General features: G+C 47.6%; 2 protein-coding genes and 1 pseudogene across 3 annotated transcripts in view; 2 read left to right on the forward strand and 1 right to left on the reverse strand.

Annotated features, from left to right (window-relative positions):
• Nucleotides 1–22,157, reverse strand: part of LOC126544860 (uncharacterized) — a 219,679-nt gene that overhangs the window by 164,264 nt on the left and 33,258 nt on the right. For both annotated transcript variants that reach the window (XM_050192390.3, XM_050192388.3), the window contains exon 4: nt 19,125–19,232. In XM_050192390.3, coding sequence (XP_050048347.1) covers nt 19,125–19,232 — 108 coding nt within the window. The remainder of the gene's footprint in view (nt 1–19,124; nt 19,233–22,157) is intronic.
• Nucleotides 7,298–14,252, forward strand: LOC126530242 (uncharacterized). The gene is made up of 7 exons (XM_072287538.1): nt 7,298–7,694; nt 8,459–8,619; nt 10,143–10,229; nt 10,314–10,391; nt 10,478–10,555; nt 10,673–10,816; nt 10,939–14,252. The coding sequence occupies exons 1-7, from the start codon at nt 7,393–7,395 to the stop codon at nt 11,607–11,609; spliced, it is 1,521 nt and encodes a 506-aa protein (XP_072143639.1). The 5' UTR covers nt 7,298–7,392; the 3' UTR covers nt 11,610–14,252.
• LOC126530210 (uncharacterized) lies at nt 11,631–14,252 on the forward strand (annotated as a pseudogene).

Consider the following 22,157-nt stretch of genomic DNA (forward strand, 5'->3'; position numbering starts at 1 on the left):
ATCCGCCAAGCACACTACGAAGAATAGATTGGACTGTGCTTAAAGACCTGCTGGAGGACGCTTGTCACAAAGGTCTCTCCTGTGGAAGTTATTAAATAAGTGGCGCAGAATGCTATGCGCACGTTCATGTGCTCACCGAAGAACTCGCAATTCGACATGGAGTTTGAGCGACTTCGTGTGATTCGTCGTCGCGCCGAACGAAGATACCAACGCACGAAGTCCATTCACGATCTAAGGACCGCCCGTAGCACTCAAAAGACGATACAACGCCGCATGGATTAACTGGAATCCGAGCGATGGACAAAATATTGAGTCCCTTGACCCCCGTATACCATTGTCTCAAATATGGAGAACTGTTAGAGGCCTACGTTCTGTTCCGGAACAAAGCTTCCAATTCAAGACCCTAGTGCTCTTACAACGCTGACAAGACCTCGACGTAGCGGAAGATTGATGTGCTATAATTGCAGGCCAGTCCGTAACGGGCACAGGTTCCATTACATTTAACTACGTTCCAGGCACACGTGATTCCAAGCATCGATCTGCCGTTCACCACTCAAGAGCTCGACGCGGCACTTGCCTTATATAATCAGTCGACATCACCTGATCCAGATAATATATCTTACTGCATATTGTGCCACTTCGGTGAACAGGCACGACGTGCATTGCCGCACATCTTCAGTGAGTCCTGGCAGGCTGGAGACGTTCCTCAAGAATGGAACAGCAGTCGCCTGATACGGCTCCTCAAACCTGGCAATTCTCCTCTACAGGTTATTTCTTACCGCCCTATCACGCTGGCTAGTTGCATTGGGAAGGTGATGGAACGAATGATCCTCGCTAGACATGAATTGTACCTTGAACACTATGAAGTGTACCTAGGTGCCATGGATGGATTTCGACGTCACCGATGCTCCATTGACAACGTCATCGATTTAGTTACGTACTGTTAGATATGGGGCTGTTTCCTGAGCCTACTTCGAGTTCCCCAGACCACATCGAATCGCGCCGTGCTAAGTAAGGAATGCAGAAACACGGAAAGCACATTCCAGAGAAGCGCACGTGCAAACAAGTTGAAGGCCCCCACTTCGTTCACCGCCGGTAGCTATTCACTGCTTGGTTCTTCCAGAAAGCGAGGGGATAGCCCGGCACTGTTCCAGGTAACGTGAGTCCCGAAGCCAAACGGCTGTGATGTACCGGAAAGGCCTGGCAGCGTCGCACCGGTCGCCTTTGAAGAGGGCATTTGCCACCACAGCGGGGCCGTACCACCGGGAGCAGGTGGGCCCTCGGACAATGGAGCCAAATCGTGCCCCCTTCGCCGCCTTTGAAGAGAGCATTGCACCACAGCAAGGCAAGACCGCGGGGAGCCGCCGGGTGTGACATCACCGCACGGGTGCCTACCATTGGCCGAAGGTGGCGTCATCGGAGCGGGTTCTCCCATTGGCCGAACATGACGCGACTTCCAGTCTTCGAAGGGTTTAAAAAGAGGATTCCAGAGAGACTAGAGCATTCCCTGATTCACCTCTCTCGAACTTCTTGCCGCGGGCCGCAGCGTCCGAGATGCTGCCGGCCCGTAATGACTGTACAACTGTTACTTCTCTCTCCTCTCTCTGTATATAATGTCAAATAAATTCCCCCAAGTTTTGTTTTCATCCCGAAGTCCGTCCTCAACCCCTACAGTACCTTCAACATCAAAGGCGTGTAAGCGATTATCTGTCGCCATGTTCCTCGATATCACAGGAGCATATGACGATGTTCTGCGTGAGGCTATATTAGATGCTCTGGAAATGGTTGGCCTCGGCGGTCGACTCTATCGTTGGACACGCAGTTATTTACATATGCGGTCTCTCTTTTCGAATACCGAAGACGGCCCAACTTCTCAACATTATACACACCCTATAGTACCACAGAGTGGTGTGTTGAGCCCAACACTCTTAAACCTTGTGCTTATTGGTCTCATAGAATGTTTACCAAATACGGTGAAGTTGTCAACTCATGCCGATGACATCTGCGTCTGGGCATCTGGTGTAACACGTCCTCAAGTGCGTGCAAGGCTGCAAAAATCTGTGACGTCGATATCGACGTACCTTAGCGAACAAGGCTTCACGATTTCTCTAGATAAATGTGCATTGGTGGCATTTAGCCGGAAGCCAATGACTTCGTACGCCATATCCATCGATGGAAAAATTATCTGTTGGAGTCCCTATGTGGCCTACATAAAGAAGCGCCTGACAGCCATCTCTCATCGTGTATGGTTTCTTGGAGGAAAAGCCTGGGATACTTCAGTACACGTGATGATGCAACTTTACCGGACGCTGTTTCTCGGATATCTGAGGCACAGCTTGCAGTGCTAATACCTGCAGAACTAACATCCGTACACTCGAAAGTGCTCACGCCCAGGCGCTTAGGGTTTGCACAGGGCTGCCACGATGTACATCAACATCCGAAGCCATTGCAATTGCGCATGACTACCCAGCCACGATTTACATTGTTATGGAAGCGCTTAGAGCACACGTCAGGCACCTTGCTCGCGCCCCTCTCCACTATCTCGCCTCACTGCCAGAAGATCGACCACGTGCCTCTTTTTGTCAGACGATACTGCTTTATCGTGTATACCTGCCACCAGATTACACAACTGCAGCGATAGTTTTGCTTGCCCCTTAGTGCTTGGCTCAGCCACAAGTTCGACTGACAGTACCAGGGATTCGAATGAAGGCACAACTCTCATCACCAGCTCTCAGACAACTTTCGTTGCTCTTGCTGTACGAACAATACAACGACCATACCCATATATACACTGATGGTTCAACCACCGTGGACGGCTCTGCAGGATCAGTAATGTTCCCTGCGAAAGTCCCCGCATTGAAGTTGAAGACATCGCATCAGACTACATCGACAGCCGCGGAGCTCGCTGGTCTTCATAGCGCTTTACGGATAATGCAACAGGAACCACCTCAAAAGTGCAGAATTTTCGGTGACTCTAACGAAGCTCTATATGTATACATTGCTTGCTTTCCGCCTTACGCCGTAGACCCTGCGAACAACTAGTGCTACAAATCCGAGAGCTCTTTCGTCGCCTCGTCGAGCAAGGACACCACGTAACATTTCAGTGGCTCCCTAGCTACTGTGGCATAAGGGGTAATGAACAGGCCGATGAAGCTGCTCGGTCTGCTCTCATAGACGGCGTGCAGGAGCCAATCCCGCTGTTAAGAACAGATGCAGCAGCGCAACTTCGAGTGCTTACATATGATGCCTTGTTGCCGCTTGCATATGATGCATATGTTGTGAAACACGTTGCGAGATGTAACTACGGCTTACGCGAGGTTCCGTTGCCAATCTTTCTCCAGCATGTGTCGGTGGCTTAGCTCATCGCCTCTTTATTGCCCCAGTGTACCAGCATTTCTGGCATTGTTTTGATACATGCCGTAAACAGCTAAACAGACAGCAAAGTGGACATCGACCATGTTTAGTTTCTTTCCAATTCTGATGAAGACAGCAAGAAAAAGCTTCGTGAAGACAACATCGAAAATTAATAACGATGTAGGCTAGTTTTGCTGTCCAAACAAGATGGCGGTTGAGCAGCCTGGCTGAAAACTCAGCACGGAGCTCGCCTTCACAAAAGCAAGGCTAGTCCCGCTTTCTTATGCAATTAAAGGAGCTACGTTGTGTTTTTCGTAGGTTCGCGCGCAGTGTTAAGACATGGCGCTAATATTTTTGTTTGTCTTATGGTTTCATTCGCGGATGCGAGAATGGCGCCAAATCGCAGAGACCCGTCACAAGTGTATTCCATTACTTCTGCTCGATGCTGTTTTAGGCATCAACGGAGACACGCTTCAGTGCTGGCCAGAGTTTGAACGCAGCCTTTGATTACCGCAAATGCTTTATTTTAAATAACAACACAGTAAATGTCTTTCTCTTCGAATTTACTTCCAGGAGCCTCATTTTTCCACTGTATATTTGGGTTTCGTGGCACCAACGAAGTATTTTGTGAGCTTAGCGGCGCCACATGGGAAGAACCGCGCTGCATTCCAACCAAGGCCGAAGAGAGCCACGCGAAAGCAGCATGCACTTTCTTCAAGGCGTCAATTAACACGCACGAGAAGCACTCCCAAACAACTCTCCTTCCATGGGCTTCGAGTAAGGTAGTGGTATCATCACAATTTTCATTTTAAAACAAACAACAGTTAATGAGCAAAGGGATGGACCGATCGTGTTCGTTCGCCTTGCTTCCTTCCAAGCACGGCCATCTGCACGTCGCAACACACGCACACACATGAACCTATGCGCGCGTATAGGGAGATAGAAAAAGAAAAGTCAGTGCGGCGAGTTTTCGCTGCGAAGTACCCGTAATGACTCGAAATTACTTGTGTGATCGCGTGATACAGCGACGTAAAAAGCAACTTCCTGTGGCAATGCGGCCCATTGGAATAAAGAAATTCGCCGTCGGTTACGCCCAATGAAACACACAAGGAAACGCGCATGTTTGTAATGCGTCACGACAAATTTCGTCATTTTATAGACCTTACGTAAAGAAAACGAGAGGTAATGGAAATCGCCCGGCCACTGCACCGCCGCAAGGAACATAAATGAGATGACAGACTGTGTAACGACAACGCATTATACTGCGCGCGTACGGCTCGCGCGCCTCCGATCGCCCGCCGACGCAACACTGGAAGAGAGCCTGTGCACGCACCACTCGCACGCCTTCGTCGTGTCGGCGCCGGATATCATGCGCCGCTTCTCACCACTCCACCTATAATGGCGAAGCAACTCCGCGCGATTATATTTTAGAGACGTCAAGCCACTTTAACCTTTAACGCATAGTAGCCTTGGCTGCAGAACGATAAAGAAGCCAGGTAGAGGCAGGCACCCACACGCTCCGCTCATAGCGGATCGCAGGCAGCGTTGAAGCAGACCGCTGCCGGCTCGAGTACACAAGCGCAATCGCTTCGGCTGCAAATGCTTAGGATACAGAGGTCTCAGTAGAGCAAACCGTAAACGTTCCGCTAAATATGCCTAATATGGAAATCAGGTTGAACGCTTTCGCGCTCTGTCAATAAAAAACTCTTGCATCACATAAAACAATCGCTTACACGGGCATGTTTATGAACGGGGCGCCGACCAAGACTTAAAGGTAAGGAAGGTGGACTTCTTCAGTCCCTGTATGTTCGTAGTATGTCAAAGCATTTGTTCGTTTCATCGAAGAAATTTACCGGCGATTACGATACTCCCTTACGCGAAATTTGAGCGCAGCACTATACGTGTTTTGATTTCGCGATATATTGAGGCAAAGAATTTTAGAGAGACATGTAGCAGAGTCGGCAACAGTCGAAAATCTAATCTGCGGGTCAAGCGCGTCTGCTTTTATGAATGAATCGCCGAAGGTTCCAGTGCAATCGCTGGCGCCGCGTGGCTTCCAGACAGCAATACACAATTCGCCTCGCGTATGAAATCAGACCGCAAAATAAGCGCAAACCATGGCAATCGAAACAAGCGCTAACGAGACAAAACCAATAAAACAAAACAAGCGCGAGCGAGAGCTGCCGCGAGCAGACGATAGTGCGAAACGAGCGGTCCGGCTGAGACCAGATATGAGCACGCATCGAGCGGTCGGGCGGGTCCGCATAACACCAGTTTCCCGCGCGCACGTCACTGAAGGGGCCGCTCTCATTGGTCTCCGTCGTTCGCGGCTCGCGTCTTTCATCTTTCTCTGTGCTCGTGCGCTCGGTTACGCTACGCCGCCGACGCCGACACTCGCCGCAGGAACGGGCCCTCACAGAGCTGCGCTCTAAAAAACCACCGCGGTGGCTTAGCGGCTATGGTGTTGCGCTGCTAAGCACGAAGTCACGGGATTACATCCCGGCCGCGGCGGCCGCATTTCGATGGGGGCGAAATGCAAAAATGCCCGTGTCTCGTGCATTGGGGGCACGATGAAGTTCTCCTGGGGATCAAAATTAATCCGGAGACCCCCACTACGGCGTGCCTCATGATCAAATCGGGGTTTTGGCACGTAAAAACCCAGAATTCATTCACTTTCTTCAAAAATCGCGGCTGCTATCTGAAATGCGCCACGACACGTTGTACAAGGCCAATTTTCACTTAACAATTACTTGTATACAGAACATCGAATTCCCGCACCAGAAAACATTTGCTGAGCTCGCCTACTGCAGGCTCGTCAACCAGACGAGCGTCCCGTTTAAATTAGTTTGCAATGGGCGAGTGCCGAATCTTGCACTTTGATATTTGTATTGAATGTCGCATACCGGCACACAATAACTGGAATTTAAGAGAAAAGGTAACGCAGGGTAAAGTGGAAATACTGCACATAATGCGGAAATATACCGGCTGTTCAAAATTACGTTTTATGATTTTCTTAATATTACGCACTGTGAGGCACGCGAAGAACACCTGCGCATATGCGCGAGCACCTGCGCATATGTGGCCAGGGGGACACAAAGTGAGATGCTAACTATAGCGGTCAGCAGCCCAATTAACTAAAATTGAATAATTAACTTTTTGTTGACTGCAGTAATTGGGTGTGTTTTGTATTGAAAAGTTAGAGGCAGTCGTGTTTCTACACAGTATCAGTTGGAAGAATTCTTCTACAGCGTGTCTGTGCTTCGAGATATCCGACGACATATTTTATTTGTCGTTCGCATGATTACGCATGCAAGAGAGATAGGATCGGCGCAAAGCTACTCCCTGATGTGACGCGGCTGTTGCGTGCCGCGTTTAATCTGACAACGAGGCGGAAGCATTGGCAAAGATGATAACTGTTCCGCTTCCCCTCTGGGCTGGCGAAATCAAGATATGACAGCGCGGTGGGCCGTGCAGTTGTTGCTTTCGATTTCAATAAAACTTACAGTACTTCGAAATCGGCAGTCACTTTATTTGCGTAGCCCAGGCAAGGACCATGTGCGCTCGTCTAGCCACCATTACGCAAGCGCGGTGCCCTCCGGCTTCTCCGCTCGCGCCATTATCTCGGCACGGCAGCCAAGGCGGATTTAAAGTGGTGGCGAAGGCTGGGCCGAAAACTGGTTTAGCGCGACTGCAGCACAACCAGAGGATGGGGGGCAAAACACTCATATAAAGAAATGATAAAGCTACAAAATTGGAATGTAATCTGCCAATAGAAAAGAAAAAATATATTAGCACCTTGTTTTATGAAAGAGGTAAGTCATTTTATTAAAACCTGGCAAATTTTGTATTTTTGCAACACTCTTGACCTGCCCCCTATTCATGAGTGTGCGGTGCATTACAGCGCGTCTTTGCAGGCCTTGTTTCGATACCCGGCTAACCCGGCCACAGTGGCAGGAGCTTACGAAGCGATTTCTTATCGCCAGCTGTCTGCGATGGCGCGCCTGGTAAAGCGTATAAATTTAGCTCGCCGGTCTCAAAATGCTCCTTTTGCGAAGTTTCCGTCGTCCTTGCACGTCGCCTCTTTGTCACCGTTCGGTAAGATTTGCAGCCCGCTGCACCGCTGCGGCAGTTTTCTCGGTTTTGTCGTTTCCTTCGGCGTGCGGCCAGTGCGAAGTCTTTTTCCGTCTTTGCACGCTTCGCGCTCTTCTTTTGAAGTGCTTAGCGCTTCATTTCAAGATGAGCTTGCGGCATGTGAAGAAACGATGCTCCGTGGTACACTGCGACAGCGTGGATCGTACCATTGGTGTCACGCTACACCGATTCCCGCTGGACTTTCACAGGTGAGCTCTTGACAGTGTCGTCTGCTCTAGGTATGCGCGATAGCTTCGATATGGTTTCGCCGGGCTGTTCGCTCGTGTTTCATAGCTGTAACCCGTTCGTGCGTACTTGGCTTCATGTTTTCGGGGATATTTATGTACTACACTGCAGGGCACACACTTTCAGTGCTGAGGTGTGCGAAAGAGGCCCACATTTTTTCTAATTTATAGTGAGTTTCATGCAGCTGACTATCACCAACGTGAACTTCACACCGGGCTCTCAGGAGCAACCACGTGCACGCTACTGACCGGGAGGCCCATTTAGAACAAAGTTTGCTACCTGACAGCTCTGAGTACGACATTGTTTAGTTTTGCAAAACCATGAAGCCAATTTGAGGATCCCCTCGCAACTGGGAGTATCGAAACTCAGCCTCGTGTATGTGCGCGGCTTTGAGGAGGCTTTAACTGGATTCGCTCAGCAGGAGTTATTGCCTGCCTTGGTATTGCTGTCCTGCATATACATGACTGTCAGGGTAATTTTAAACGCACTTCACTCTCTTCACTCGTTGAGCTTAGAAAAGCAGCTAGCCGCGTGGCATGAGGATGAGCGTTACCGCACTCTGGGGCGCAGAGAGCTTGGCGCGAGCATTTACTACCATAGTTCAGATGTAATGCAAGTATAATTTACTGCAGTTAGCAGTGACAGGAATAATGACGCATTGGCGTTTCGAGTATGCGTATTCCTTTTGGCGCAGTTGTATCTAACGTGCATGTTGCATCACGTCCAGGTGCCGAGCGTGGGCGCAGTTCTGCCGCAACGTCAGCCTGGAGAAGGCGCCGTCGCAGCTACGAGAACTCAGGATTTGCTCGAGGCACTTCGAACCATCTGTGTATCTGCCGTCAGGAAGGCTGCGACACGATGCTTTGCCTACTCGAGCAAGCATTGCCGGTAATTTTTGTTATCAAACTTTTAAGGCATTCGCCGCTCTTGAAATGTCAGGTTTTGTGAAAAAATGAGATTTTTCCTTTTTGTCGTAACCGTAAACAGTCTAGCGTCTTTTGCAAAACAAATTATGTATCTGTCTTGTGGCTTTAAAAATTACAGTAAATTTCTACCTGCACCCTGCTAAGCGAAAACGAAAATGGAAGTATCGCTTTCACGTGAGCACATGTAATTATATACATGTCGTGTGTGTGTGTGTGTGTGTGTGTGTGTGTGTGTGTGTGTGTGTGTGTGTGTGTGTGTGTGTGTGTGTGTTCGTTTTACGTCTCTTGCATGCACGTTCAGCGATTCAACAGTTGTCAGTATTTGAATCAACTAGACGCTCACACAAGGGGGTGCTCCAGCCCTTTTATTTGTGTACTTTCTGTATGCCGTGCGACATTGTACAAGGCGTATTTTTCCGCTGTTGGGATCGAAACTTCTTTTCTCCCGGTATGCACTGTACACTGTATGTGAGGTTCGTGACAAATGTCCAACATAGCATAGAATTAGGTTTGTGCTTGTGGTAAGCTAATGGCACAAGCTTAGTAGGCGAAGGGTGCTCAAGCGAATTTCTAGGCACGGGTGCGGAAAAAGTACACTGACGGTGTGAATACTCTTGCCTGATATTTCCGGTAAAAAAAAAAGGATAATGGAAGTGGGATATTTGGTAGTCTGGTATGGCAAAGGGCTCCAAAGGATCTTAACGTGAGTCTGTCAGTCTTCCGGTTCAGGCTGTTTGATGCCGCTAGCCACTTCAGCAACGGAAACCAGGAAACCAGTTGGGCATAGAAGTGAGGGGGGGGGGGGGAAAGGGTGAGCCTTCCTAAATGTTTGAACTTTAGTACTCCAGAACTTTGCTTTCTTGTATGCAGAGCTTCTTTTTTCACCTTCAGTCTTATCAGGATGCAATCTTATGCCGACTTGGGCAAGGTACGCTTGGTGAAAAGCTTCTCGAGATATTGTGTGCTCATGTGTTATGTATCAAAGCACGCACTGAACGATTATAGAAATGCACTAATAATTGTTTGTGTTGTTGCCTTTTACCTCAATATTCATGCTAGCGAAAGCCAATGTTTGTACAGGTTTTTATTTTTTGCGATAATTGCTTACGAATTCATTCTTGTTGCATCTCATTGCGTAGGCCATAGGCTGACCTGCATAAATCTGTAAACAATATGGGGCACATTACTTGATTTGCGAGCTATCGTTGTTTGTGTGATAGGCAAATTTCGCACTCTTCAAAGTAAAACATAGCATATGAAAATTGCAAATAATTTACTGGTGCTCCACAGCTGCTGATGACATCAAACTAATGTGCCTAACGATTAAGGGTGGTAAACAGAATTTTATTTCATTGGATAAGCATTTTTCTTTCTAGAGTGATGACAATGTGAACCGCATGCTGTGGAAGCTATAGTTCTTTGGAAATTATTTACTATAAAGGTACTCAATTCTCTTTTCTCTCCGCAATAACGTTGCCATTTCAGACACCTCAAGCGAATGCAGCAGCGACATGGACTGTTCACAATCTCTGAGCGAAACTTCGGCATCAGTGCGCCGGGCTGGAGAACCAGGTGAGCAGGGTTGTATGCATAACTGACATGAATCTTTTGAAAATGGTGACGACTGAAAGCTCATTGGACTGCTTCCTATGATAGCTGCTGTCTCCGGTGAACCTGTTTCCAAGGGGTACGTCCAGAGTCTGCCGTCCCAGTCGCTGCTACTCTTCCAAGAAGGTGATTGTTATTTCGTATCTGCTCGAACAGCCTGAGGAGGTATGGCTCAGAAATATGCTACAATTCCTTGTCTGTGCGCTGTGCAGATGCAGATGGTGCCAGCCCTACTGGTTCTACGCTGAACCAAGCTTGTTCCCACGCCAGTGGCTTCATAATGGTTCAGTGTAAGTGTTAATTCCGCCTGTGGTGCTTAGTTATTATTTGTGCATTGTTGGGTTGCTGGCTTCCCTGTCAGAACTGTGCTGTCACTATATTTTGTTCTTTATATTCTGTGGGCGCAGCTGACCACACATATGCAGGACCAAGCACTGAAGCAAGCGCTTCATCTCTGGCACCTGGCACGGCAGGGGTGGCCGCAACACTGTCAGCGAGTGCTGATCTGTCACCAGGAGCTCCGTTCAGCAGTTCGCCTCTTTCTTATGAAGGTTAGCAATTTTACAACGCTTTCGCAATATTGCGCACTTTTTGGTGCTACAGGACTACATGCAGCTATGACTAAACCCGACGTAGCAACTTATTGCTCTTCCGTCGACTCTGTACGTTGCAGGATCTTTCACCAGCCCCATCAATGAAAGGCGGCCACTGCAGAAACTTCGAGCCAAGCTCAGGCAGCTGCGTAACCGCAACAAGAGCCTGCAAAGACTGCTGCTTCAGCGCCGTCGCATGAAGACCACTGCCGAATTGGTAGATAGTCTGCGTGAGCATTTAACACCTGCTGTTGCTGCTTTTGTTGAAGCTCAGTTAAAGATGCACAATGTCAGCAGGTTTGGCCGTCGATGGTGCAGCCAAAACAAAACCTTTGCTTTAGGTTTATACTTCCACAGCCCAAAAGGTTACAGATATTGCAGGAAACTCCTGCAACTTCCATCTGTTAGGTCACTGCAGCTGTGGCTTGCACGCGTGCCATTGAGGGTTGGATTTTATCCTGAAGTTTTTGATTTGATCGAGAAACGGGCAGCGTCTTTTCCAAGGCAAGACAGGGCTTGCACCATAATTTTTGATGAAATGCATGTTTCAAAGGAGCTGTCGTACAATCCAGTGTCGGACAGATTTGAAGGCCTTGAAGAGTACAGTGCAGCACAAGGTCCAAATCTTGCAAACAAGGCGCTTGTGTTCATGGCCAAAGGAATATGTACGCCGTGGAAGCAGCCTCTTGGCTACTTCATTGCAGATAAGGCAGCGCCTGCAACTGTTCTGCATGACCTTCTCTTCAAATGACACAAAATCTTGGTTGGAGCTGGATTGCAGCCTGTGGCTGTGGTTTCTGATCAGGGGAACCAAAATGTTTCTCTGTTTTCGAAACTTGTGACCCCTGAAAAGCCGTACTTATGTGTGAATGGTGAACCGCTTTTCTTTATTTTTGATCCACCGCATTTGCTCAAGTGCTTGCGCAATATGCTCATCAAGTATGACTTCAGGGTAGGCAGTGACACAATTAAAAGCTCGTACATACGACAGGCTTATGAGAAGGATCGAGAAATGCAAATTCGGTCCATCCCAAAGTTGAGTGCCCGGCACTTTAACTTTAGCTTCGAAGATGTCTGTGAAACTCGCAGCACAGGTATTCAGCAATCATTGCGCTGCTGCATTGTGCACATTGGTAACATTCCAACAGTTGCCATCAGAGGCTATCCACACAGCCAGATTTGTTGAGAGGATCGATACTCTTTGACAGTCTAAATACTTCACAGAAGCGGGGAAAGTCTCCGTATGCATCTGCAATTTGTGCAGGATCTGTGCATGAAGAGTTTTTGGAAGAGTGTATTGCAGTTTTCGAAAACATCGAAGTTCTAGGCTGTGCGCGGCAGCCTCTTTGCATCCGTGGCTTCTGCCAAACTATGAGGGCTGTGCTGCTGTTATGGAACCACCTGGCCTCTCGCTACGGTTTGACATACCTCCTTACCAGGCACCTGAACCAGGATGCACTTGAAAACACCTTTGCTATTGTTAGGTCGAAATCTGGATCGAACAGCAACTCGTCTTGCCGGCAGTTTCAAGCAGCATTTAGGCATCTTTTAGTTAGCAACCTTTCCAAACTGTCGGAAAGCAGCAACTGTGCTGAAGACATGTCTAGCCTTCTAGCCACTCTCCCAGTTTGTTTATCTAAGTCTGCTCCTTCTCTCTGTACAGCTGCCACATCTTTGCCAGTTGCAGTAGAAGTTTTGCCATATGATTATCAGTCTCCAATACTAGAGAACAACATTGTCTATTTTGCTGGCTGGCTTGCCTACAAGTTTATGAATGATCACAGGTGTGTTACAGGGCCACATACGTGCGAGGTGAGGCTAGAAAATGCCGCCTTTGCCGATCAGAGCCAAGTTCTCTTGTACTTAAGTGTCAAATCCTGGAGAAGGTGACTTTGGGAGCCTGTCAGTTCCTACACCCTCGTTTGTAGCTTTCATCAATGCTTGCGAGCAGGTTTTTGTCGCATCTAGTTCCAATATTGTGGGAAAAGAACAAGTAGGGCATGATCTGTGCATGTAGCTTCATGCCAAGGTAGAAAAATCGCTGACTGTGTGTGGTGATGACGTTTATGATGGTTTGTTTGCCCTGTTCGTCAGGGTGAGGCTGCATTGGCTTGCACGCAGAAAAAATCTTGAACTGCACAGTCAAACTACTAAACGGAAAGCCACGAAGCAAGCACTGAGGCTAAGCAAATGAAAAGGATGCAATTCCCGAGCTGTTGGCTGAATATTTTGTGAAGTTGCAGGCTATTATGCAGCCTGTGCAACAAATCAGCTTAGTCTGGTTTAACGGTTGCAAAGGGTTTTTTTCTGGTTCACAGCCTGGTTCACAGCCTGGTTTTATTCTTTTATTTTTTACTTGTGTATTTTGATTTGCTAGGATGTGACGTGGTTGCTCACAGGGGCAATGGTTTAACAATGTAGCATCTTTCATCGTTCATTCCACTATGTCACTCTTTTAGGGTACTTTTATGCCATGTACAGCCTGTTGAAGTGTCACCTATGTACTTGTGCAATATTGTCAGATAAAACGCCATACCGATAAAGCGAATGCCTCTGAAAGGAGACTTTCTAGGCAATGGATTAACCTAGTTTCCGTGGCGCTGGGATTAATTTTTCCACCTGCTCGCCCCCCTTGCAGTTCCGTGCTGGCAGGTATAATGAAATCAACCATTGTCATCATACCTTGTCATAACTACCACTCGGCACCACTGGCTACCAGGCCACCTTTTAGCAGGCTAGTTGCATCTCAGAGTTTTTAGTAGGATCTTTGTCAGCGCAACGAACAGAACAGCGCTGGACTATTATCTGGCTATATTGTAGCGTACAGTACACTGATTACATGCTTTACTGCCCCGCGAATGTCCTTGCACTTCACTGTACGCTGTACTTCATGTGTACTTTTGTTGACGTAAAATTACTTCAAATTGATCCGGCTAACGACTAGAAGTACTCTGGAGATGGTACGCCGGCTCAATGTATGGTATTTGCTCCTACGTTGAGCACGTTTGAGGGTGCTAAAGCTGGCTTTAACATTGCCTTGCAGATGTAAACGCACCTGCTATATTCTTTCAGCTGAAGAAATTAAATGTGAAGAATAATCCCAGTGTGCTCTATGGTCTGTGTTGATGCGCCTACTTATGTCATGTTATGTTTGCTTCAATTGAAGCTGTCGTAGCATTGTTTTCTATACTTTTCAATTTCCTAACTGACAACGTTCGTGGCACTTCAGGGCTTTTTCCTATCTGCACTGTGACTATTGAGATGATTAGCCAACTTAAACAATACTGCTTGTGCTGCCTGTGACATGTATTTTTTGTTTGTGTGCCAAGGGTGTGCTTTGTGACTGTATTTGTTTGGTTGCTGCAATAAACAATATGAAACTATGAAAACCATACTTGCCGTACACTCTATTGCGAACTGTGCACTTGAGCCAGTGCTTTGTGCATCATACCTTGCTGTACTCAAAAGCTCTCAAAAGTACTAGCACCAGTATTTGCTCTACGAATCATGCATGCTTCGCCAGTGTCTGGAAGTGTTGCTGCCGTTCTATGCTGCCCCTCCTTTACCAGTCACTTTCATTGCGTTCCCAATTGCACATTAACAAGGCCATAACTAGCAGGAACTCGAGCACATTTGACTGGCAAAGGTTGGGGCGCGCTGAAAGGCAGCAACCTTCGAGAGGTACGGGCTCGAAAACGCGGATTCTACAGAAAGACCGCTTTATAATTCGCGCCAAAAGCATACGTACGCGTGACGTCATTCTACGTCACGTTTGCGTAGTTTGCCCCCCAAAATCCAGGGGGCGCTGGAGTGCCCACGAGCCGCCATTTTTTGGACCAATGGGCGTCTATGGAGTCTTCGCTACCAGTACATCTACCTTGCGGCAGCTGCCGCCATCGTTACAGGCTGCGCGGTCGCGTGTTACGACAGCGGTTCCGGGTACTTCGATTTTTTATTTCGCCAGCTGATCCATGCGCCGATCCTCACTCTCGTGCATGCGTAATCATGCAAACGACAATTAAAATTTGTAGTCGGATATCACGGAGCAAAGACACGCTAGAAGAATTCTTCCAACTGATACTGTGTAGGAACACGACTGCCTCTAAATTTTCAACACAAACATACCGAGTTACTGCCTTCAACAAAACGTTAATTATTCAATTTTAGTTAATTGGGGTGCTGACAGCGATAATTATCATCTCACTTTGTGTCCCCCTGGCCAGATAACTCATTTGCATAGGTGGTCTTCGCGTGTCTCCCAGTGCCTAACTTTAAGAAAACCATGCAGCTTAATTTTAAACACCCTCTATAGTATTACAGTGTCTCCCTGCATTTCGTTCTTTCCGTCCTCCCCCCCCCCCCCCCCCGGGATTATTTATCAAAACTGGTCTATTTGCCTAACCTCCTTGGTTTGGCGTGGCTGCTGCTTCTGTCTGCCCCTGCTGCCCTGCTGGGCCGATATAATTGTGGATAAATATATGCAAAGGTTACATGTGTGTCGAGGAAGATGTTGACGCACGACTTGTGCGGAAGTACTTTAATGAATTTTAGAAGAGTTAACTGCTGGGCTAGTTGGTGATCTTGCATACTGAAAAGATTTTGCGCCAAAAAACAACACACACAAGAAAGACGATGTGCCCGTGGTGTCGTCGTCTTTCTTGTGTGTGTTGTTTTTCGGCGCGAAATCTTTTCAGTATACTTTAATGAATCATTGCTACGCTTCCTGGAAGTACACACCTAAACCTAAAGTGATAGTACAGCTCCGCAGGGCTCAATATTGATTAGACTTTGTCAACCCAGCAGGGCTGACGGTTTTAGGAATGCTCGTCACAGAAGCGTGCCTGCGCTGCGTATTGTCGTTTTCTGTATAGTATGAATTGCATGGCAGGTCATGAAGAAAAAAATAATGAAAAGAGCTGTTCTAGTTGTTAGAGTATCGGGTTTTTTTGCCGGGAGATCGAGGTCCGATCCGACCACCGGACGCGTACTTTTATTTTCTGTGTTTAGCAAGACAGCAGACCACGGTCAGCAAAGTCTGTTAGGCTTCACTCTGTGTTACGATGGAAACGTCAGTCTGCGCGTTCACAATGTGTTTCGGACGGGCCGACACATCCGGCCCGTCTGCGGGAATTTATTGGTGAGTGAATTATGCATCACTTACAAGTTTTTGTTCTGAATATTTGCTTTTCTGTCAACGTGGCTATTCTAGTCTTCGGTGTGCGCCGGTGGTGAGTGTTCTTATGCGGTAGTTTTCATGCATACTTATTAGACCCCTATAGCGACAAATATGACTAAACAGCAGGCTGCGCTGTGTCATCCCGTCGTACTTGTCGCGTTGTCCTGTGACTACAGCAGCTTACATCTACGTGAATAAGGGCCCCTTAACAACACTCTTCTGCGAGGTCACATTCTTCCTTGGGGAAAAAAAAAACGCACGACTTTCCAGCGGTATATACGCGAAAATACGCGAATTGTCCGGAAACTGGCAACTCGCACTCTGCAACGCAAGCTCTGTTTGGTAGTTTTCTGGATGTTCTGTGAGACTGGCACGCCTACTCGCCTAACATTGTTCGCTGCATCAGGTTTTAATTAGATTGTGCGAGTGAAATATCTCGATATTTTTTGTAGCTGTACTTTTTACACGCCACCTCTCTACTTATTTAGGCTTGTTTTACGAAGGCTATTTACTTGCTTCCCCTCGTTAACCTGGTATGCCAAGGTTGATTTGACGCAGACTGTTTGGCAGGCCAACTTGCTCCTGGCTGTCTGTCTTCACCAAATGAAAAAGAAAAAAAGCTGGATGCATATAAGCTGCGCTCTGCGTAAATTGCGCTTATTAATGAGCGCTCACCTGTTTAGCAACCTCGGTTACGCTATACAGCGCTGAGCGTCATCACCGGGTTAGAATTTTTTGATAGTTTGAATATTTTAATGCGGTCTTCCCATACGTGCTGGTCGTAAAAATAATTTCCCTTTGGTCCGATGGCTCCTTGGGCGTAGCGCCACTATTCACGTACTTACATTTTGGTGGTGTTTTACCATCTAAAGCCCGCACTTGTTGGGTAAGTATACGAGCAAGTGGCGTGTCATATAGTGTGGGTCGTTTTGTACACGCAATCGCGGAGAGTAACATAAATGCTGGACAGCGGTGGAAAGGGCGCCGATGGCTGCAGCATGCGGTGCTTCGCAGTGACATTACTTCAAGGCCGGTACAAAGGTACGTAAGAAAGGAAGTAGCTTTACATCCGCTGCAGTCTAAGGTTGCGCCTGCTGCATTGTCATTTTGGTTTTCGAACTACGCTTCGTTCCCATTTTTGTTCCCGTTCTTCTGTGAAAGTTAACGAATCGACTATTGATCATATTCATAATCCCGCCCCGCCCCTCCAGCCCTCTACAGATTTAGCTTTTTTTTCTCGTGTTTGCTAAAATATTACATTGTTTAGGGCTTATTTCAAATGATAGTAGCTGCTATCTTCACGCCATACTTTCTTATACATCAATGCCAAGTTCCACAATAAATACGCCTAAGACTGGCGACCGTACTAAAATGAAGTCGAATGCTAAAATAACATGTCTGGTGGAGGGACTGAGATACATATCATAGGAAGCCAACAAGGACACCAAGGACAACATAGGGGGTAATTACTTGTACGTACTAAATGAATTTAAAAAATTATAAATTAATGGCAATGAAAGTGGATGAAAAAACAACTTGCTGCAGTTAGGGAACGATCCTACGTCTTCGCATTACGCGTGCGATGCTACACAAGTAGAAAAATCGCTTCCTCGCACTGTCTTCAAACTGAATTAAAGACAACAGCGAGTTCACTCAATATGTGTTGGCATCTACGTCAGGGACAAAGACAAATCTCTGTGTCGAAACGATGTCTCCGTGGGACGTCCCTCGTTCAACCACTGTTGACCACTTCAAGTGTCCATCTTCCTGTGTGCCTCTGTCTTGCGTCCCTTCTGTTTCACGCTAGATAGTTCATGGCTATGTTCACCCTGTATCAACAGCAACGTGCGCCCCGTTTCTCTACAAGGCTTCTGCATGGTTTCTCTACATGTGCCTGCTCTGCAACTCCCGTCGTTGGCAGGATTTTCCGGTGTGAAATTACGCGCACATCGACTTTGGGGTAGTGGCGTGTTTCGGGCTGGCTCGATGTTACCTGGAAGACCTCGGTACAAGACCCCGACTTTCGTGATCATCGGAGAGCCCGGTGAGTATGCAGAATTGTCAGCCGGAGAAGCCAGGCGCTTACAAAGGCATAAAGATATGGCACAGGGGGTCGTGGTACTTTACCCATGTATGTCACAAAGCCCGCCGAGTGAACGAAAGAAGTGCTAACGTCACAGATTCTTATAGACCCTGCTTTCAGAAGTATGTAAATCTGGTTTGGAAAATAGTCGTCTCGTAAATTATGTAACTATTAATTGCGTCCACAGACATAAATAAATAGCTAGCTCAGTCACGACAGACTGCATTTTGAGCTATGCACAGATCATGTTTCTCACGAGCGGACAAGGATAGAAGCTTTTTCGTCAGTGTGGTCATCTGGCCAGCCGAAGGGTTTTCAGCAAGCCTGCGAACGGCTGGCTTATTCGTGAAGCCGTTAAAGAAACACGCTTTATTCGCGAGGTGATAGCTTCAAAGAAATACGTAAATCTGGAGTGCAGTGAAGAAAAGCTTGTGGAATACCTATAGAGGTTGCAGGTGTGGCTTCAACTTGGCGCCACACAATCTACATTCGATCCACGATGGTGCAGTGAAATCACCTACAATACGCTGCGTGACTCAGCAGTGTCTCTACGACCACCCGGCGTACAAGACAGTTTACCCCAGCTTCGCAAGCCAGTAGGCTAAAGAGTAAGTATACAGGTCGGGCAAGAACAGAAACGGGCACTTCTCAAAGGCACCGATATCTCCTTAAACGCATATGATAAGAAAATGAGGTTCTCGATGGCACCAGTGCACTTATGAGCAAGTGTAAACGACTGCATTGTTGTAATTCGCTTTTGCTTTTTTTCATAAACGGTCTTGCCCCCCCCCCCCCCCCCCGCCTTCTAGAAATGATTCCAAAGCCACAAAACTAATTTTTATCTTACTTCAGCAGAGTTCTACAATTTTATGTCACAATAAAGGTGTATTTGCGTTTGATATGCTCCTGGGTATACACACAGATCTTGATGCCACTAGCTTGTACGAGTATGCGGTCACTACAATTTGCACAAGATTGAAAAAGCAAGAGTATGGTGCAGTGCTTACACTTGCCGTTCGAATGATGTCATCGGTCTGCGTGTACATGGAACTGACCAAGGTCGTAACAGCGCCGCCCAGGTACAAGATGGCTCCGACACCATGGTGCAGCAAGTACTGCGCAGGACAGAGAGGTGAAACAATATGAGTCACAAGATTTCGCATGCCATCTGTGTGCAATGCTGAAAGTACACACATGGCGTGATTGCGGCTATGTATCTGTAGTTGTGCAGTGAGTCTTTTGTTGGGCACCGATGGTCAAGATGACAATCCTTCTGATTCTTTACATGAATCTTCCTTTCCTTCTTCTACAAACAGAAGCTTTTGAAGGATGCTGGATTTTCCCACAGAAATGCACCGCTAAGTTTAGTAAGCAAAGTTATCAGAGTATTTCAGTGGACAAGAAAGGCATGACAAACCGCAGATTTCCAACACTTCTAATTTGCAGTCAAATAGAATTTTATAAATCAGTGTCGCCTAAAACACGCTAGAAATTATATATACATGAGGGTTAGGCATGATTCGCCTTCGCCTTCCAAGCGCATTTCTGTCGTCGGCGTCGCCATGAACTTCCGTATTAAGTCCAAGGGCGATAACACCGTAGCCGCGCGCCCTACGCTGAATGTGCGAGTGAAAGCGTGTGGGGGGAGTCGACCATCGGCGGCTCAATCTCGCCCGCGCGAAAGGGACGAGTGCGAAGAGAAAGCGCGCCGTCTTTTCTCGCAGGCTAGGCACCCAATGTTGCGAGGCGCCGGAGGGAGGAGAGGGAGAGGAGCGGCGTTATCTCCGGCTGCAACTGCGCATGGGGCGGCTGCGCGCGGTCGTGCAGCCGTATCTTGAGAGCGATCTGCGTTGGGGGCAGTCTACGTACGTAGGCGGCTGGTAGCTTAGTGCGTGATGTGTGTCCTCGGCGCTCGCTTTGCGGTGACGCTATAGACAGCACGAATGTCACATCGCTCGCTGCAGCTGCCACGCCTCCTCACGCCAGAGTTTTGACAGCAAGTGTCCGCAGTCAGCCATCGAGTTCAATGTTTTCATGTTTGATGCGCGCGCTGACACACCATGCTAGTTAATTTAGTTAGCAAGCGAATGTCTACAAGTTGATACGGCTGATAAAAGTACTATACTTCCTTCTTATAGCTGTCTGCTACTTTGCTATGGCAATCGATGCTTCGCCTTTCGGGTGAAACTACGTCTTTTTATCCGAAAACGCAAAAGGATACGATTACAATGAAGTGAGACTGAAATTTCTTTGAAGTTGCAGACTCACAGCTGGTAAAAAAACAAAAAAACACAAGAGCCCCGAAAATGCCCGCAGAAGCTGATACGAAAGAAGTAGCCTGCTTTTGACTTGGCCGATACTTTCTGTACGAAATTCACATAGTCATTGGGCTCGGAACGCCTGCATGGGCTCTAGGTACTGCCAATGTGAGGTTTTATTGATCTGTACAATTATCGCTTCCAACCAACTTAATCACTATTTTTTTTTATTTATTATGCTTTTCGTTGTGCGCATATACGTTTGATGTTATGTAGCTGTGTAGCTTTTGCTTCGACAAATAGCATCAACGTTTTTTTTTTTTTTCATGTTCGCTTTTACTTCTCCTGCTTGGTCTTACGACTGAAGTATGTATTAAATAAATAAACAAAATACACAAAGCGCAACAGATTCAACTGTTCGTCTTCTACCTCGACCTCGGTGATTCAGGTAGGTGCTAATTATGCAGCGAGTGACACGCATTGTGCCACACGAAGGGTAAGTACTTTCTCAACACACTATATCCTTGTCACAGCCGTCCCTCTCAGCTGCTATAATTGTACAGGAGCAAGACGGCATCGCTAACACGCGTTCATCTGGCACCCGCCTGGAGTGGTAACGGTAGAACGCCGTAACACTGTGCTAAGGCGTCCTAACCTGCATTATTATCGGTATGGAATTCAGCGGCAACGTCCGGGCAACGGAGTAAAATATAGAGCAGTGGCCACTTTCCTATCTTGCAATGTATTTGGCGTGGCCTGCTAATCTCCCAGCGATAAAAGGCGCCATGTTTTCTACGGTGCTTCATCTTATGTACAGCGCAAGACCACACGGACGGAGACGAAGAGGACACGACAGGTGCTGGTCGCAAGTGAGAAATTTCGTTGAAATGAGCACACATCATACACGATCACGTCACGTGCACTCCTAGAACGTTATGCAAGAAGAAGCGTGGTACTGTAATCGGGAGCATGCTCATAGGCCTAGGCGTCAACATTTTGCGTGCATGATTCTGTCTAATCGCTGTCAGTGCTATGAAGGAAATTCAATTACTCTGTGATAATGGCACGGAAGGGTGACTGATACACACACAGTTTGCTTTTCAAATACGGAACTCATCTATATTTCCATCATGAGTTGATTACTATGACGGTGAATGACAGCGCACTGCTCAAAACGAGGATCGCAGCCGCATGCGTCATCCCCCCCCCCCCCCCCCCCCCCCCCCCCCCCCCCCTATGCGCTCCGATGTGCGACAGCCTATCATTCCTGCTGGTCGGCTCATGCTCTTTCAAGTGCATGTTGATGCAGCGCCCCACCTGCCCTATATACACGCTTCCACATGATAATGGTACACTGGTACACCACACACGTTCTGCAGGCAACGAATGGCAACTTGTGCTTAACGCAGCATTCGTTCGAAAGGCAAATCCTTTTCTAGGATGTTCGTTGAACGGCGGCGCCGATGCCACTTATTTTCCTTGGTTCCGCAAAAACCACGTCAACCCCGTACCTTATTGCCACGTTTTACCGCTAAGCTGTTAGCCTCTAGTTGGTGGGGGTTGTTCGTGTCGGCGGTCATGGCGCTCACAAAAATGTGGGTTGATTCCGGAGACAGTGCACAGAAGCGGGAAGCGAACAGTGTGCTGCTTCTCCAAGAGGCATCACGTGACCTCACCAGGTGGCATCATCACTCGAACATTTCATCGCATGACGTCACGTTTGACGTGATGACGGCATTAATTAAATCACCAGGCGATATCGTCACGTGACGATGCCATTAT

Source organism: Dermacentor andersoni, chromosome 1 (assembly GCF_023375885.2).
Source record: "Dermacentor andersoni chromosome 1, qqDerAnde1_hic_scaffold, whole genome shotgun sequence".
Taxonomy (NCBI): domain Eukaryota; kingdom Metazoa; phylum Arthropoda; class Arachnida; order Ixodida; family Ixodidae; genus Dermacentor; species Dermacentor andersoni.

What these genes read in the sequence shown, in the direction of transcription:
- LOC126530242 (XM_072287538.1), top strand. Translation starts at nt 7,393, where the DNA reads ATGCTCCTTTTGCGAAGTTTCCGTCGTCCTTGCACGTCGCCTCTTTGT. An exon ending in TACTCGAGCAAGCATTGCCG is followed by an intron (nt 8,620 to 10,142) that starts GTAATTTTTGTT and finishes TTGCCATTTCAG; the next exon opens with ACACCTCAAGCGAATGCAGC. An exon ending in GCTGCTACTCTTCCAAGAAG is followed by an intron (nt 10,392 to 10,477) that starts GTGATTGTTATT and finishes TGCGCTGTGCAG; the next exon opens with ATGCAGATGGTGCCAGCCCT.